General features: G+C 38.4%; 1 protein-coding gene across 6 annotated transcripts in view; it reads right to left on the bottom strand.

Annotated features, from left to right (window-relative positions):
• SLC35D2 (solute carrier family 35 member D2) overlaps positions 1-14,777 on the bottom strand; it is a 63,213-nt gene that overhangs the window by 32,361 nt on the left and 16,075 nt on the right. For 5 of the 6 annotated variants that reach the window (XM_023242250.2, XM_023242253.2, XM_045042860.1 and 2 more), the window contains 4 exons: positions 7,440-7,511; positions 6,476-6,544; positions 1,728-1,830; positions 350-442 (listed from right to left, as the gene is read on the bottom strand). In XM_023242250.2, the coding sequence (XP_023098018.1) occupies positions 350-442; positions 1,728-1,830; positions 6,476-6,544; positions 7,440-7,511 (337 nt within the window). The remainder of the gene's footprint in view (positions 1-349; positions 443-1,727; positions 1,831-6,475; positions 6,545-7,439; positions 7,512-14,777) is intronic. The other variant, XM_023242252.2, reaches the window with a different exon arrangement.

Below are 14,777 nucleotides of genomic sequence, written 5' to 3' on the forward strand. Positions count from 1 at the left end.
TTTAAAACTATCAAAATCCCCTTCTAAGTTAGTTTTCCTAGGATCCCCACATCAGCAAACAGGGATATGAAGGCTCAAACTCAGATTTTTACTGTTGTAGTTTTCCAAAATCTTCAAGTCCAGAATTCTTGTGACTACTTCTGCTGCTTCCCAGGTGTCTAAAGATAAACACCAAAGGAAGGATAAAGGATAGTGTCAGAGGTATTACTGGTGATGTCACACATCTCGATTCCATGTACCCTCCTGGTAATCCGACTTACCTTTACGCTTTACACTGCAGTACAAAAAGTTAACTATTAAGACTCTCAGAGGCTGCTCAGCAGGAATGTAATGACTGTCACCAGCTCACCTGCTGAAGGTCTCCAGTAGAGACACTGATGATAAGAGTTGGTATAATCATGAAGCAGGCATTGTAGAAAAGCACTCCATATTTGCCTAACTCCTACAAAAACAAAGAAAACACTGAATTTTAGAAACACAAAGCATCAAATTTCGAAGGCATTTATATAACTATGTATTTATGCAGAGTTAAAAATCTATTCTGACCAACTCTGTATTGGAATATTTTCAGTAAATTCCTAATGTAAAATGCTTCACCTCAAGCATATCATGATAGCAAAACAAACATTCGTTTTAAACAAAAATGGCAGATAAAATGGATGAATATGGATGGACTCTGAGGCCCACCCATCTTTCACATTCTAATTGTTTTTTTTTTTATCATTTTGTCTGCAAAATGAGAGATCTGGAACAAAATTAAGAACATTTAAAATGTTAATATAAACAGAACTCCTTAAAAACATCTGCTCTTTCTGGTAAGGAACAGCAGTGTTAAAATACAAGGTATCTCATTTTCTAATCTTGCATAAATTTACTTTTCATTAAAGTGGCTTCACTACTTCTCCACCATTTTTCATAAAGGGTGACATACTGTGACCCTCAAAAGGCAAAAAACCTGTTTTTGTAAAACTGCCACCAGTAAAAAAACAAAGGGCCCTGCAGAAAAAAACAGTGCAGATAAAAAGCAGCTCACAGAAATGAGTCTGTCCATCAAAGCAAACTCCCTCACTCAACACAAAGAACTTGGAACAAAGCAACATATGCCTGGCTCATCCTCCAGAGCTTCCGGAACAGCTGGGGTGGGGTAAGCGCTGTCCCCCCACCCCCACAGACGTGGAGGCGGCCACATGCAAGAAACGCCCATCTGCCCACCAGTCTCTGGGGAGACCGCTCAGTTACTGACCAGGAGAGGCAGTTCCTGCTGGGCAAGACCTTACAAATGATCCATTCCACAGATGATGAAACTGAGGTTTGGAGAAGTTTAAGGGTCCAAGTCACAACAACCAGTAAGCAGCATAACTTTTATATGTAACCCATACCTTCAGACTCTCAAACTGGAGTGGCTCTCAGAATACCCCTGACTTTGCCTTGGTCACTGATGAGGATAGCAAAAAACACCTTTTAATTTTAATCTGCCTCTCAAAATAATCTCTTTATATATTCTGACTTTGCATCTAAAATAGTGTCTTATTTTCAACCAAAACTTTGTAAGGTAAGGGATAACAAGAACCCATACAAACAAGATAACTGAAAAGAAATTAGTGACTTATAAAGCATATCATGTAAATTAAATTATGTGCCAACTTTACAAATCCATTTTGTTTTTTCATGTAATTTCAGGGGCCAGAGGACAAAGCCTAAAAATCAAAGGAGTGAAGATCTGGTACCTTTGGGTCCATTTTCTGTTTGGTATAAACTCCATTTGCTGCTGTGAAGATATCATTCAGGAATACAAAAATATAGCCTTCCAAGTTAAAGGCAAGGTCAGAACTGGGAGGGAGAACACAAAAGGATGATTATTCAGAAACTCACAACTTGGCCTTCAAGCCTGCCTGTTTTATCTTGCCCTAATCAAATCCACTTGTGACGCTAGTAACCACTTTCTTTTCCTCTGGCATATTTCCCCCCTCTGTGGTTAATTCCTCTGCTTTGCCTCCAGACAAAACAAAACCAGGCCATCAGGTGGCTTCAATTTAATCATGAATGACTTAAAACCAGAGCAACATTAACCACCTTCCTTTAACTGCAAAGCCCTTTCTTTCGCCAACTGATCAAATGGCGTAATAATCGGTGAGCTCTGCTTTTCTGAGGGGAATGATTTGTCCAACCCACCCAGTGACTTTGCTTATTGTAATAAACAGGGCCATCTCCAGGGGAGATGCCCTGTGGGGACAGCTGGCTAGTGACTGGGGCAAGAGAGGTCGAAAGAGGAACTGACACCTCCATCTGGTGTCCCGCCGGTCACATCATCCACCAGCACGCCCCCACCCTGTTTGTCAAAAAGGCAAGGCATCGATCCATTCCTTCTCTGCAATTCTTCTAAGGCTACCTTCTCCTCATTCTTTTGAACATCTTCTTTTCTACTTGCATTTTATATAAATAATACTGGTATAAAAATGTTCGGGGGCACACGACACAGGGAGAGAAAGAACAGCTGAGTCATGATATGAGTCACCTACTACACTTGATCCTACAGACAGTACCAGACCCATGTCATAATTCATAAATACATATCATCAAGGAGGTTTCCTCTACCCTCTTAGGTTCAGTGACTGGAGCCTGCAAATTTAACTGACAGTAGCTTAACAAGAAAAAAGGAATACAACTTTTATAAAACATTTCACATGTACAGGAGTTCACAAAAAAGAAATGAATCTCAAATAAGTGGTTAGACTCTGGGGCTTATATATCATTTTAACAAAAAAAGACATTTGGATTCCAAGGAACAAATAAATTATGGAGAAAGGACTAGGAAATGCATGGGGGAAACCAATGGAAGATAAGCGTTACTGTAGTAAGGTTTATCTACACAGACTCATCTCGGTGCAGGTCCTCTGTCTCCAGTGAGAACTGCTCTCCTACTCCTGGTGCAGGAGAAGGGGGGCACATTCACAAAGGGAAATTTATGGTCTGCTTTTAGGCAGGAAAGGGGAAGATCGAGAACTCTTCCTACATCTGTTGGTTCTCAATTGCCTTCAGCTCAAAATAATGTTTGTGCCCAAGTGGCATATTTTAGAATGGCATATCCTGATCTCCTGCAACATAAAAATTTGTTTTAAAGAAAGATCATTTCTAACCAAAGAAAAAGAAATAGAGAGGCAAAAGTTGTGCCAAAATCTGAATGCAAACTAAACCAGATTTGCTTGAGGCTTCTGCTGGCATTATTAACTACAAATATATTTGTGAGAATGTAAATTAACTTTAGATCATCATAAATCAGAATTCTCTGGCTCAATCACACAAAAAATAAAATCTCTTAAAATAAGGGTCTTCCAAATCTCATGCCTACCCACATTTGGCTCCATGTTAAGAAGCGTCTGCTGTTCCACAAAATGGCAAAGAATCCAATGGATAAAAGAGCCAGGTTTCTAGGGGAGTGGAAAGGTGTTGCTCACTTCCTAGGAGAGCCCGAGGGAAATTCCCAGAGTTCTCAGATCTGCTCCGGGGGCCTCAAGTTTCCTAGCACCACTTGTTTAGGCCACTGGTAAAAGCACAGAAATTTGAAAAGAATTCATTTGCTTTAATAAATGAGAGCAAATTCATGGTTAACCCTTTAGTTGTCATTTACGGCTGTTTACAGACATGATATTTTAACTTTATCTGGCCGTGTAACTTGCTTCAGCAAACAAAATGTAAGAGGAAGTAATGCATGGCATTTCCAGGAAAAAGCTTGAAGAGCTGGGGCACGATTCCCCACATGCCCTTTTCCCTCCCTTTGAGGCAGGGGTTCCATCAGCTTGGGTCCCTGAGTAGCTACAATGAGCTGCGCACCCGCAGAGCGTTAACTAAGGTTGGTCTGAGTAAGTAGTGTGAGCAGAATATATTTGGTATGTTAATGTGGGAGCTGTTTGTTACAGCAGCATAAACTGGCTCATCTGAGTAAATCAGCTCTACAGTTATTTGCATTTAGACGAGGTGATTTGAATGAGCAGAGAGAAGGTTGGGGGGCACAGCTAGCCTGCAGCTAAGAACTGTGCTTGTCACCCACCTAGATAGTATCCATTCTGTGGGTGCTGAGGATGGGAAAGGTTGAGAAGTACTGTTCCAAGCTGGCTCTTGGGGGAAAGTTAGATGTTTTGGGAACACTACCCTTTGAGCTCATTAGAATATCACATGTGCTAATTATGAGCTGAATTTCTATTCACTGGGTCTGGAAATACGCCTCCGTATACACAGCATCTGAAGCACCATTCTTCACGAAAGCCTTACAGACATTTTTATAAACCATTTTTGTAAAAGTATACAATTGACTCTGAGTAGTTTCCAAATCAAGCTCTAAGAAACTTACAAAAAAGAGGCTGCCCAGGGGACACCTCAAAGCGCTGTGGGAGGAGGCCACTTTCAACAGAGCACCTCCCTCTTTTAGCTACTTTGCTCCTATGATTATCTTGGAACAAAATCTTCATGACTACAACAGGCTCTAAGCGCTGCTGTTTAAAGTCCACATACCAGAGACCTAAAACAGTGCTGAAAGTAGAGGCCAGCTTGCAGAGGGGCTGAACTCAGCCACAGATAGGACTGGGGACAGGGATGTTACAGATGAAAATGTAAATAATAAACTTTGGTTAGGCAAGGGACTAACCACATTTATAATAATAAAAAAACAAAACAAATAAATTGCTAATATCTGTCACCATCTGGCATGATATATTTTCTAATCTGTTTCTTTTACTTATTGTCTGTCTCCACCAACTAGAATGGAAGCTCCGTGCAGGCAAGGTTTCTTGTCTGTTTTGTTAACAGCTGGACTCCCCAGCACCTAGAATGATGCCTGGTGTATAGTACACACTCAACATGTATTTGGTGAACTTGGCCACATGCTAGAGTAAACCCCAGTTTTCTATCTCATTTCATTCTCACAAAGACACTAGTAGGTGGGTCTGTTCTAACCTCCATTGCATAGTCAAAATAACTGGGGTGCGGGCAGGCTAAATCACTTGTCCTGGTTGTACAGCTAGTAAGCAAGGAGACTAGAATAAGAGAATATCCGTGCCCTTATTTAATTTGCAATTAATGATCCAGAACTCTTCTTTCTTAATCAGTTAAGGAAACTAATTTAACTGAAATTCATCCACTCTGCATTCTTCCCTTCACTCAGGTAGGGTTTTTTTTTTTTTTTTCTATTCTTTACTGTACACATGAGTAAAACTGAGGCACAGAGAGGCTGAGAAACGGCTGACAAGGGGCTGGGCTAAGTTTTGGACCCAGGGAATATAACTGTACATATGCTTTAAGCACCAGGCTATAAAAGCCAGGAGTCTAGGGCGCCTGGATGGCTCACTCAGTTAAGCATCTGACTTCGGCTCAGGTCATGATCTCACAGTGAGTTCGAGCCCTGCGTCGGGCTTCGTGCTGACAGCTCAGAGCCTGCAGCCTGCTTCAGATTCTGTGTCCCCCTTTCTCTCAGCCCCTCCCCTGCTTGCACTCTGTCTTTCTCTGTCTGTCAAAAATAAATAAACATTTTTAAAAAATCTATTTAAAAGCCAGGAGTCTGAGTGTCTGCTTTCAAATGCAAACTTGGAGTCTGAATTCCTGGTCTTACGTATTAACAAATATGATACTATAATTGACCCTGAACAACACAGGTTTGAACTGTGCTGGTCCATTTATCCATGGATTTTTTTTTCCAATAAATACAGTACAATATTGTATTTGTATTTTGTATTTGTATTTGTAAATGTAAATGTATTTTCTCTTCCTTATGATTTTCTTAACATTTTTCTTTAGTTTGCTTTACTTTAGGAATATGGTATATGAAACATATAACATACAAAATATGTGTTAATTGACTATGTTATCAGTAAGACTTCCAGTCAACAATAGGCTATTAGTAGTGAAGTTTTTAGGGAGTTGAAAGTTATACTTGGATTTGCCACGGAGGGAGGGGGAGTGGGAGGGAGTGCAGTTGGCACCCTTAATCCCCGTGTTGTTCAAGGGTCAACTTAGTCATGCACTGGTATTGGCTCCTGTCCCAGATATACAAATACATTTAATTAGAGTACCCCACCTGGGAAACAGACTGCTAAGGCATCACAGGTGATAAAACAAATCAGCATACAAGGGCTTTATAAAGCTGTTATTCTTGACCAAATGCCCAAGAACTTTTCAAGTAAATTTTTTGTACTGAAGACAAACATTCAGTAATAAAAGCAAGTAGTTTATTCCTTTTTATGAAAAAAAGCTGTATTCATATCTTCTAATGTTCCCTTTATACATTCTCAGAAATGTTCCAGCCAAGTTAGAACCCAGTCTGACTTTCACAGGAACACATGGGGAACCCACTAACATCAACAGACTTGTCTCCTGGCTGCTCAATTCAACTGCAGCCAGATGGAAAATGGAAAATGAGGGCGGGGTGGGGCCTATTGTCAAAGGCACAAAGAAGTTACTGAACAGAAGCAGTCCAGAGTCTTACCCAGCTGCTATGAAAGCACCAAGTATGATGGTAAAAACACTGACGATGATGTTCAAGGAATAGTGTTTCCTGGAATAAATAGATGGAAAGATGATAAAGAAGGAAAGAAAAAGGAAAAAATATAGATTATAATTCTTAAACTGAAAATACACATTGCCCACAGTTTTATAGCTAAAATCTAACGGACATCGCTTTACAGAGAGAAAGCACTGTAAGTATCTGTAAGAAGATTAATAAATCAGACCAAATGTCTTTTTTAAACAGTTGTTTAATTTAATTATAAGTGTATTTCTCTGTTCTCATTAGAAAGATGCTGTGACAGAATGCACAAGGGCCCCTGCCGACAGTTCTAGATGGTCTTTTGTCAAGCATCCAAAGACTAAGATAAAATTCAACATAGGACTTAGAACATTGGGCCATCATCCAAATTCCATTGCTAAATAATCTTCCTAAGCAAAATCAGGAACCACCTTTTCTGATACTGGCCTGAGTATCTTTATGAGAAATTTTTAAACTAACATTATAAAAATTAATTTATTCCTATGTTCTATTGTAATCACTACATCAGAATGGATTTTCATGACTTCCTGCATTCCTATTCTATATGTACACATGGAGAATTTTTCCTTTGTATTCCTGTCAGGGTATATTCCAGCTGGCTCAGGAAACATACTTACATCTGTTTGGGGATTGTTGGGGTTTTTTTTTTAATAATTTTCTATTATAAACACATATTATTAGTCTACTATAAAATCACAAGCAAAAAAATCACTCATGTTCTTATGGAATCATGGAAACAGGAGACTGCTTTTAAATGAATAAACCATTTGTCCTTAAGTTATTGCTACTAGCAATTCAAATTGACTATTTGGAAAAACAATTAGATATTGAGAACTTGCTAAGCAAAAATAATATGGGATGAGGGGAAAGGACATGAGAGGAACAGAGGAAACACAAAAATCACCCAAGTATGATGGTTTCCAGGAGTAAAGTAAGTGGAATGGTAAATTTCCTGAGCACGGTGAACATCGGCAAACTGTTGGGAAAAGATTCAAGTATAGTAACATCAGACACCAAGTATTTTTTTCACATGCTTTACATTTTTAATTAAGCCCACTAACTTTCCAAATTAAATATAAGAAATTAACCTTAATTCTCACATATAACACCAATAAATCACATTAAATAATAGAAATGGAGATTTAGTAGTTTCATGCCACTTTTGCTTATTAGCAATTTTTTTCACTTGCTAGCAATTTTTAAAAATCATGTTATCCAACTACTGCAAACTACAAAGACTATTCTAAAATACCGTATGCAGTATACACCAACACACCCTTTGGCAAATTAAGTTGGAATTATGTATCAACAGTCATTAAGTGCTAACCTTGGACCTAATGATTTCTTTTTGGGAAATTCAGCCCAAGGTAATAATACAAAAGAAAGAAAAAAACCAGGTGCGCAAATGTGTTCGTTACAACAGTGTCTTTGGAGAAAACATCAGAAACAACCTAAAAGTCATACAATAAGGGGCACCTGGGTGGCTCAGTAAGTTAAGCATCTGACTTCGGCTCAGGTCATGATATTGCATTTGTGGGTTTGAGCCCTGCAGCAGGCTCTGTGCTGACAGCTCAGAGCCTGGAACCTGCTTTGGATTCTGTGTCTCCCTTTCTCTCTGCCCCTCCCCTGCTCACTCTCTGTCTCTCTCTGTCTCTTAAAATATAAAATAAAACGTTAAAAAAAAGTCACACAATAAGACAGTGATAAAATATATGATAAATCTATTTGAGAGAACACTACACATTAACTCTAGAATGTAAAACTTTATACCACTATTGTAAAATAAATATTAAATAAAACAAGAAGAATACATAACTATATAGAAGCTACAACTGTAACATGATACATTGTACATATGGGGAAACACTGAAATCAAGATTTAAAATAGTATGTTAGAAGATAAAGTTATGAGTTATTTTTTCCTCAAAACTTTATGTAATGAGGCTATATTCACTGCCTTTTAAAAATACTTAAGAACTTTCAGTGGGGCCTCAAAACTCAGAGATTCCAAAACACAGCTCAATGCACACCCAAAAAAACTGACTAGGCTGGAACAGCCAACCTCCACCTGCTTCCAGATGTCACCCTGAGAAGATGGTGACCTGGAGAAAGAAAGTCACAACCACAGCGAGGACAGTAGTGACCATCTCCTCCGGACCAGACCTGTGGAGGGGTTCCATGTGATCAATGATGCCACAACCAGAGAACAAGTACAGAAAGAATTTTCAGGAACTTTATACCCACACTTAAAGATATCTTATGAGGGGTGCCTGGGTGGCTCAGTTGGTTAAGCGGCCGACTTCGGCTCAGGTCATGATTTCGTGGTCCGTGAGTTTGAGCCCCGCGTCGGGCTCTGTGCTGACAGCTCAGAGCCTGGAGCCTGTTTCAGATTCTGTGTCTCCCTCTCTCTCTGCCCCTCCCCCGTTCATGCTCTGTCTCTCTCTGTCTCAAAAATAAATAAACGTTAAAAAAAAAAAAAAGATCTCTTATGAGACGGATTAGAACTGCCTTTTTCAAAGCACCCAAAAAGTCAATTAATTCCAAAAAGTATTTTTAATGGTGCCTTTTAAAAGCAAGTAAGTTATACTTAATGATGAAAAGCTGACTGTTTTCCCCTTAAGATCAGTAATAAGACCAGAATGTTTGCTCTCAACACTACATCAATTCAACATATACTTGGGATTCTAGAAGAGGCAATTAAACTGGAAAAAAAAAAAAAGGATACTGTTTAGAAAGCAAGAAATAAAGTTATCCCTATTTGCAAATGACACGTAAAGAAAATCCTAAGGAATCCACTAAAGAGTCATCACAATGAATAGTTAAGCAAGAGTGCAGGAAAAAAACTGCATATACAAAAATCAATTACATTTCTATATATATTGCAATGAGCAATCCAAAAAGGAAATTAAAACAATTCCATTAATGATAGCATCAAAAGAACAAAATTCTTAGGAATAAATTTAAGAAAATAAGTGTAAGACTTGTACACTAAAAAATACAAAATATTATTAGAGGATTAAAGAAGCGTTAAGTGGAAAGATACTCCATGTTTCTGGATCAATAGGCTTAAAATTGTTAAAGTATTGGAAATACTCCCAAATAGATCTATAGTTTCAACACAATCCTATCAAAATCTCAGTTGGCTTTTTTTTTTTAATTTTTTTTTCAACGTTTATTTATTTTTGGGACAGAGAGAGAGAGAGAGAGAGCATGAACGGGCGAGGGGCAGAGAGAGAGGGAGACACAGATTCGGAAACAGGCTCCAGGCTCTGAGCCATCAGCCCAGAGCCCGACGCGGGGCTGGAACTCACGGACCGCGAGATCGTGACCTGGCTGAAGTCAGACGCTTAACCGACTGCGCCACCCAGGCGCCCCTCAGTTGGCTTTTTTTTCCCCCCAGAAATTAACAAGCTGATGTTAAAACTGATATGGTGAGGCACCTGGCTGGCTCAGACAGTACAGCATGAGATTCTTGATCTCAGGGTCATGAGTTCAAGCCCCATACTGGGTATGGAGCCTACTTAAAATAAAGATTGGGGCACCTGAGTGGCTCACTCGGTTGAGTATCTGACTCTTGTTTTCAGTTCAGGTCATGATCCCAGGGTCGTGGGATTGAGCCCCACATTGGGCTCTGAGCTGAGCATGGAGCCTACTTAAGATTCTCTCCCTGTCCCTGTCCCTGTCCCTGTCCCTGTTCCTCTCCCTCTCTCTCTCTCTCCCCCACCCACCCCATGCCCCTTTCCCCAGCTTGCACTTTTTCTCTATCTAAAATTTAAAAAATCTATAAAAAATAAAGATTAAAAAATCAAAATATGGTCATGCAAGAAAGCTAAAACAAGAAAGCTAAACCAGAAAGCTAGAACAATCTTGAAAAAGAATAAAGTTGGCGGACCCAATGTCAAAACTTATTACAAAGGTACAGTAATTAGCACTATCTAGTTATTGATTATAGACATGTAATCAAAGGAATAGGATTAAGAATCTAGAAATAAATCCATACAATTATGGTCAATTCATTTTCAACAAGGGTTCCAAGACAATACAATGGGGAAAGAAAAGTCTTTTCAACAAATGGTGCTGGGACAACTGAATATGCATCCACATGCAAAAGAATGAATTTGAACCCCTTTCTCACACCACATACAAGAATTTATCACATAACATATCAAAGACCTAAATATGGGAGCTAAAATTATTAAAATTTTTGAAGAAAGCATGGGGATAAATCTTCATGACCTTGGATTAGGCAGTCTTCTTAGATATAATACCAAAAGTACAAGCAGCAAAAGATAGACTTGATAAATTAGACTTCATCAAAATTTTCAACTTTTATAAATGGATAATCAGAAGGTGATATATACAAACAATAGAATATTATTTAGCCTTAAAAAAGTAATAGGGGCGCTTGCCTGGCACAGTTGGCAGAGCATGTGACTCATGATTTTGGGGTTGTGAGTTCAAGCCCCGGGGTGGATGTAGAGATTACTTTAAAAATAAAATCTTTTAAAAAGAGAATAAAATTCTTATACATGCTACAACATGAGTGAACCTTGAAAACATTATACTAACTGAAATAAGCCGTAACTTAAAAAAAAATTGTATCATTTCACTTGTATGAAATATCTGGAGTAGGCAAGTTAATTGAGACAGAATGTAATATAAAGGTTACCTGTGGCTGGAAGCATGAGAAAATTGGCAGTTATTTTTTAATGGGTACAGAGCTTCAGTTTAAGATGATGTTAAAGCTCAAGGAATAGATACTGAAGATGGTTGCTCAACATGCGAATATACTGAATGCCAATGAACCATATACTTAAAAATGGTTAAAATGGTAAATTTTATGTTACATATATTTTACCTTAATTGTTAATTAAATTTTTAAAAACCTAAAACTTTCGTGTTTCAAAGTATACCATTAAGAGAGTAAAAAGACAACCTACAAAATAAGAGAAAACTTTGCAATCTTGTGTGTTAAGTGTTAAGGGACTTGTATATAAAATATATAAAGAGGACTTACAGCTTAATAATAAAAAGATGAATAACCATATTAAAAATACACAGAAGATCTGAATAGATATTTCTCTAAAATATATCTATATCTATATAGATAGATGGCCAATAAGCACATGAAAAGATGCTCAATACCATTAGTCATCAGAGAAATGGAATCAAAACCATGAGATACTACTTCACAACTACTAGAACAGCCATAATCAGAACAACAGACAATAACAAATTTGGCAAGAATGTAGAGAAGTTGCAGCCCTCTTACATGGCTGGTGGACTGTAAACTGGTATAGCTACTTTGAGAAATAGTTTGACGTTCCACAAAATGTTAAACAGAGAACTGCCATAGACCAGCAATCCTACTCCTAGGCATAAATCCAATCAATGGCAATCCCATTCTTCAATGAAGTCATCCTTGTCTCCTTTCTTTCTCCCACACATGTTATTTATCAGGAAATTGTGTTGGCTGGTCCTTCACAATATATCCAAAACCTAGATTGTGGCCTGAACATAACCTTTACCATTAAAAACAACCAGGGGAGGGGTGCCTGGGTGGCTCAGATAGTTGAGCGTCCAACTTTTGATTTTTGCTCAGGTCATAATCCCAGGGTCATGGGATGGAGCCCTACATCAGGCCTGCTTAAGATTCTCTCTCTCTCCCCTGCCCCTCTCCCCTGCTCATGTGCTCTCTCTCTCTCCCTCCAAAATAAATAAAATAAAGTAAAATAAAATAAAATAAAATAAAATAAAATAAAATAAAATAGCTAAAAATAAACAGGGGATCCTTGGAGAATGGCAGGAAAAGTTCAAGATAAGCCTGGGACATCATGTGCCAGAAAGTAAGGAACTAACCAGAGCACTGGGGCCCTAGAACATAAAAACCAACTCATAGGGGCTCCCATTGGCCTGAGATGGGATAATGTGAGCATCAAAAGAATTATGTATATAATTAACTAAAAATATCAAGTAAATGAAATAGATCAATAGAATATACTAGAGCACCCAGAAATAAACCCACACAAATACAGTCAACTGACCTTTGACAAAGGAGCAACCATAATTTAATGGAGAATGGATGGTCTTTTCAACAAATCATGTTAAAACAACTAGACATCTACATGCAAAAAATGGAATCTAGAGAGACCCTACACCTATCACAAATAAACTCAAAATAGACCATATGCTTAAATGTAAAATGCAACCTATCAAACTCCTGGAAGATAGCACAGGACAAAATGTAGGTGATGGGGTACAGCAATGAGTTTTTTTTTTATCTTTAAAGAAATTTTTTAATGTTTTATTTTATTTTTGAGAGTGGGGGGAGAGTGGGGGAGGAACAGAGACAGAGGGAGACAGAATCCCAAGTAGGCTCCAGACAGCAAGCTGTCAGCACAAAGCCCAACACGGGGCTCTAACCCACGCACCATGAGATCATGACCTGAGCCAAAGTTGGACACTTAACCAACTCAGCCACCAGGCACCCCTAAGATTTTATTAAGTAATCTCTACACCCAACATGGGATTCAAACTTACAACCCCAAGATCAAAAGTCATATGCTCCACCAACTGAGCCAGCCAGACACCCCTCAACAATGAGTTTTTAAATACAACACCAAAAGCATGAACCATGAGAGAAAAAAATGATATGGAACTTCATTAAAATTTAAAACTTCTCTGAAAGACAACACTAAGAGAACGAAAAGACAAAACTACAGACTGAAAGAAAATACTTGCAAAACACAGATCTGACAAAAGACTTCTATCAAGTAAATGGAAATTCATGAGTTTATAATGATTATAGTAAAAAAAACAAGCAAAAACTCTCACTGGTCACCACTGAAGGTGACAGGACACTAATTTATTATACTGAACATGTATAAATAAAGCTTACGTCCTGCCTTTCTTGTGTGAAATGGTGAAAGTTTGTATTTATTAAAGAAGTTTACATAATACATGAAGACAGGGTGATCTGCAACTTGTAATGAAATAGTGGATCTAGAAAGTCATCATCAATGAATCTAAAACCATTAGGTGAAAGACTGATGAGAGTGCCTGGGTGGCTCAGTCAGTTAGGCATCTGACTTCAGCTCAGGTCATGATCTCACGGTTTATGAATTTGAGCCCCATGTCGGGCTCTGTGCTGACAGTCAGATCCAGGAGCCGTCTTTGGATCTGTGTCTCCCTCTCTCTCTGCCCCTCCCTCACTCATTCTCATTCTGTCTCTCTCTCTCTCAAAAATGAATAAAACATTAAAAAAGGAAGGAAGGAAGGAAGGAAGGAAGGAAGGAAGGAAGGAAGGAAGGAAGGAAAAGAAAGAAAGAGAAAGAAAGAGAAGAAAGAAAGAGAAAGAGAAGAAAGAAAGAAAGAGAAAGAAAGAAAGAAAGAAAGAAAGAAAGAAAGAAAGAAAGAAAGAAAGAAAAAGAAAGAAAGAGAGAGAGAAAGAAAGAAAAAGAAAGAAAGAAAGAAAGAAAGAAAGAAAGAAAGAAAGAAAGAAAGAAAGAAAAGAAAGAAAGAAAGAAAGAAAGAAAGAAAGAAAGAAAGATTGGCTGACTGACTGACGGGGCACTTTCTAATGAAGGGACCAGACTGACCCCTTAAAATCATTAAAAGGGGAATCAATCAATGTAATATCATTATAAGTAGGTCACTTGAGGAAATCTTTATGGGTGTTAGATACTGCAGTGATAGATTTCAAAGACTTATACACAGGCCAAAACTTATCATTTGTGCATTATAATTATGTACGGTTTATTTTATACCAATTATACCTCAAAAGGGGGATTTTTTAAAAAGTGGGCTACGGGTACCTGGGTGGCTCAGTCAGTTAACAGTCCAAAGCTATGATCTCACAGTTCATGGGATCAAGCCCCATGTGCTTGGTATTCTCTTTTTCCCCTCTCCCTCTGTCCCTCCTCTGCTCGTGCTCTCTCTCAAAATAAAGAAAATAAACATTTTTTTAAGAAGTGGGCTAAAACATTATGTGCCCATGATGCAATAGAAAGAACCCAACATCACCAATAAACTGATCTTGTCTGAAAAACTGAACCTAATATGATCAAAGCAGTAGAACCAGCTACCAGTTTATGGAAAATATGAGGCACAGCAAAACACATTATGACACCACTGAACAATCTTTCTTCCTCCTTACTCTCATTTTCTGGTTAACTCTCTTCTCCTAGAAACCCCACGGCACTTGAGAAGCCCTCTTCTCCAAATGCATGTAGGGAAGTGTTTA

This window comes from Felis catus, chromosome D4 (assembly GCF_018350175.1).
Source record: "Felis catus isolate Fca126 chromosome D4, F.catus_Fca126_mat1.0, whole genome shotgun sequence".
Classification (NCBI taxonomy): Eukaryota; Metazoa; Chordata; class Mammalia; order Carnivora; family Felidae; genus Felis; species Felis catus.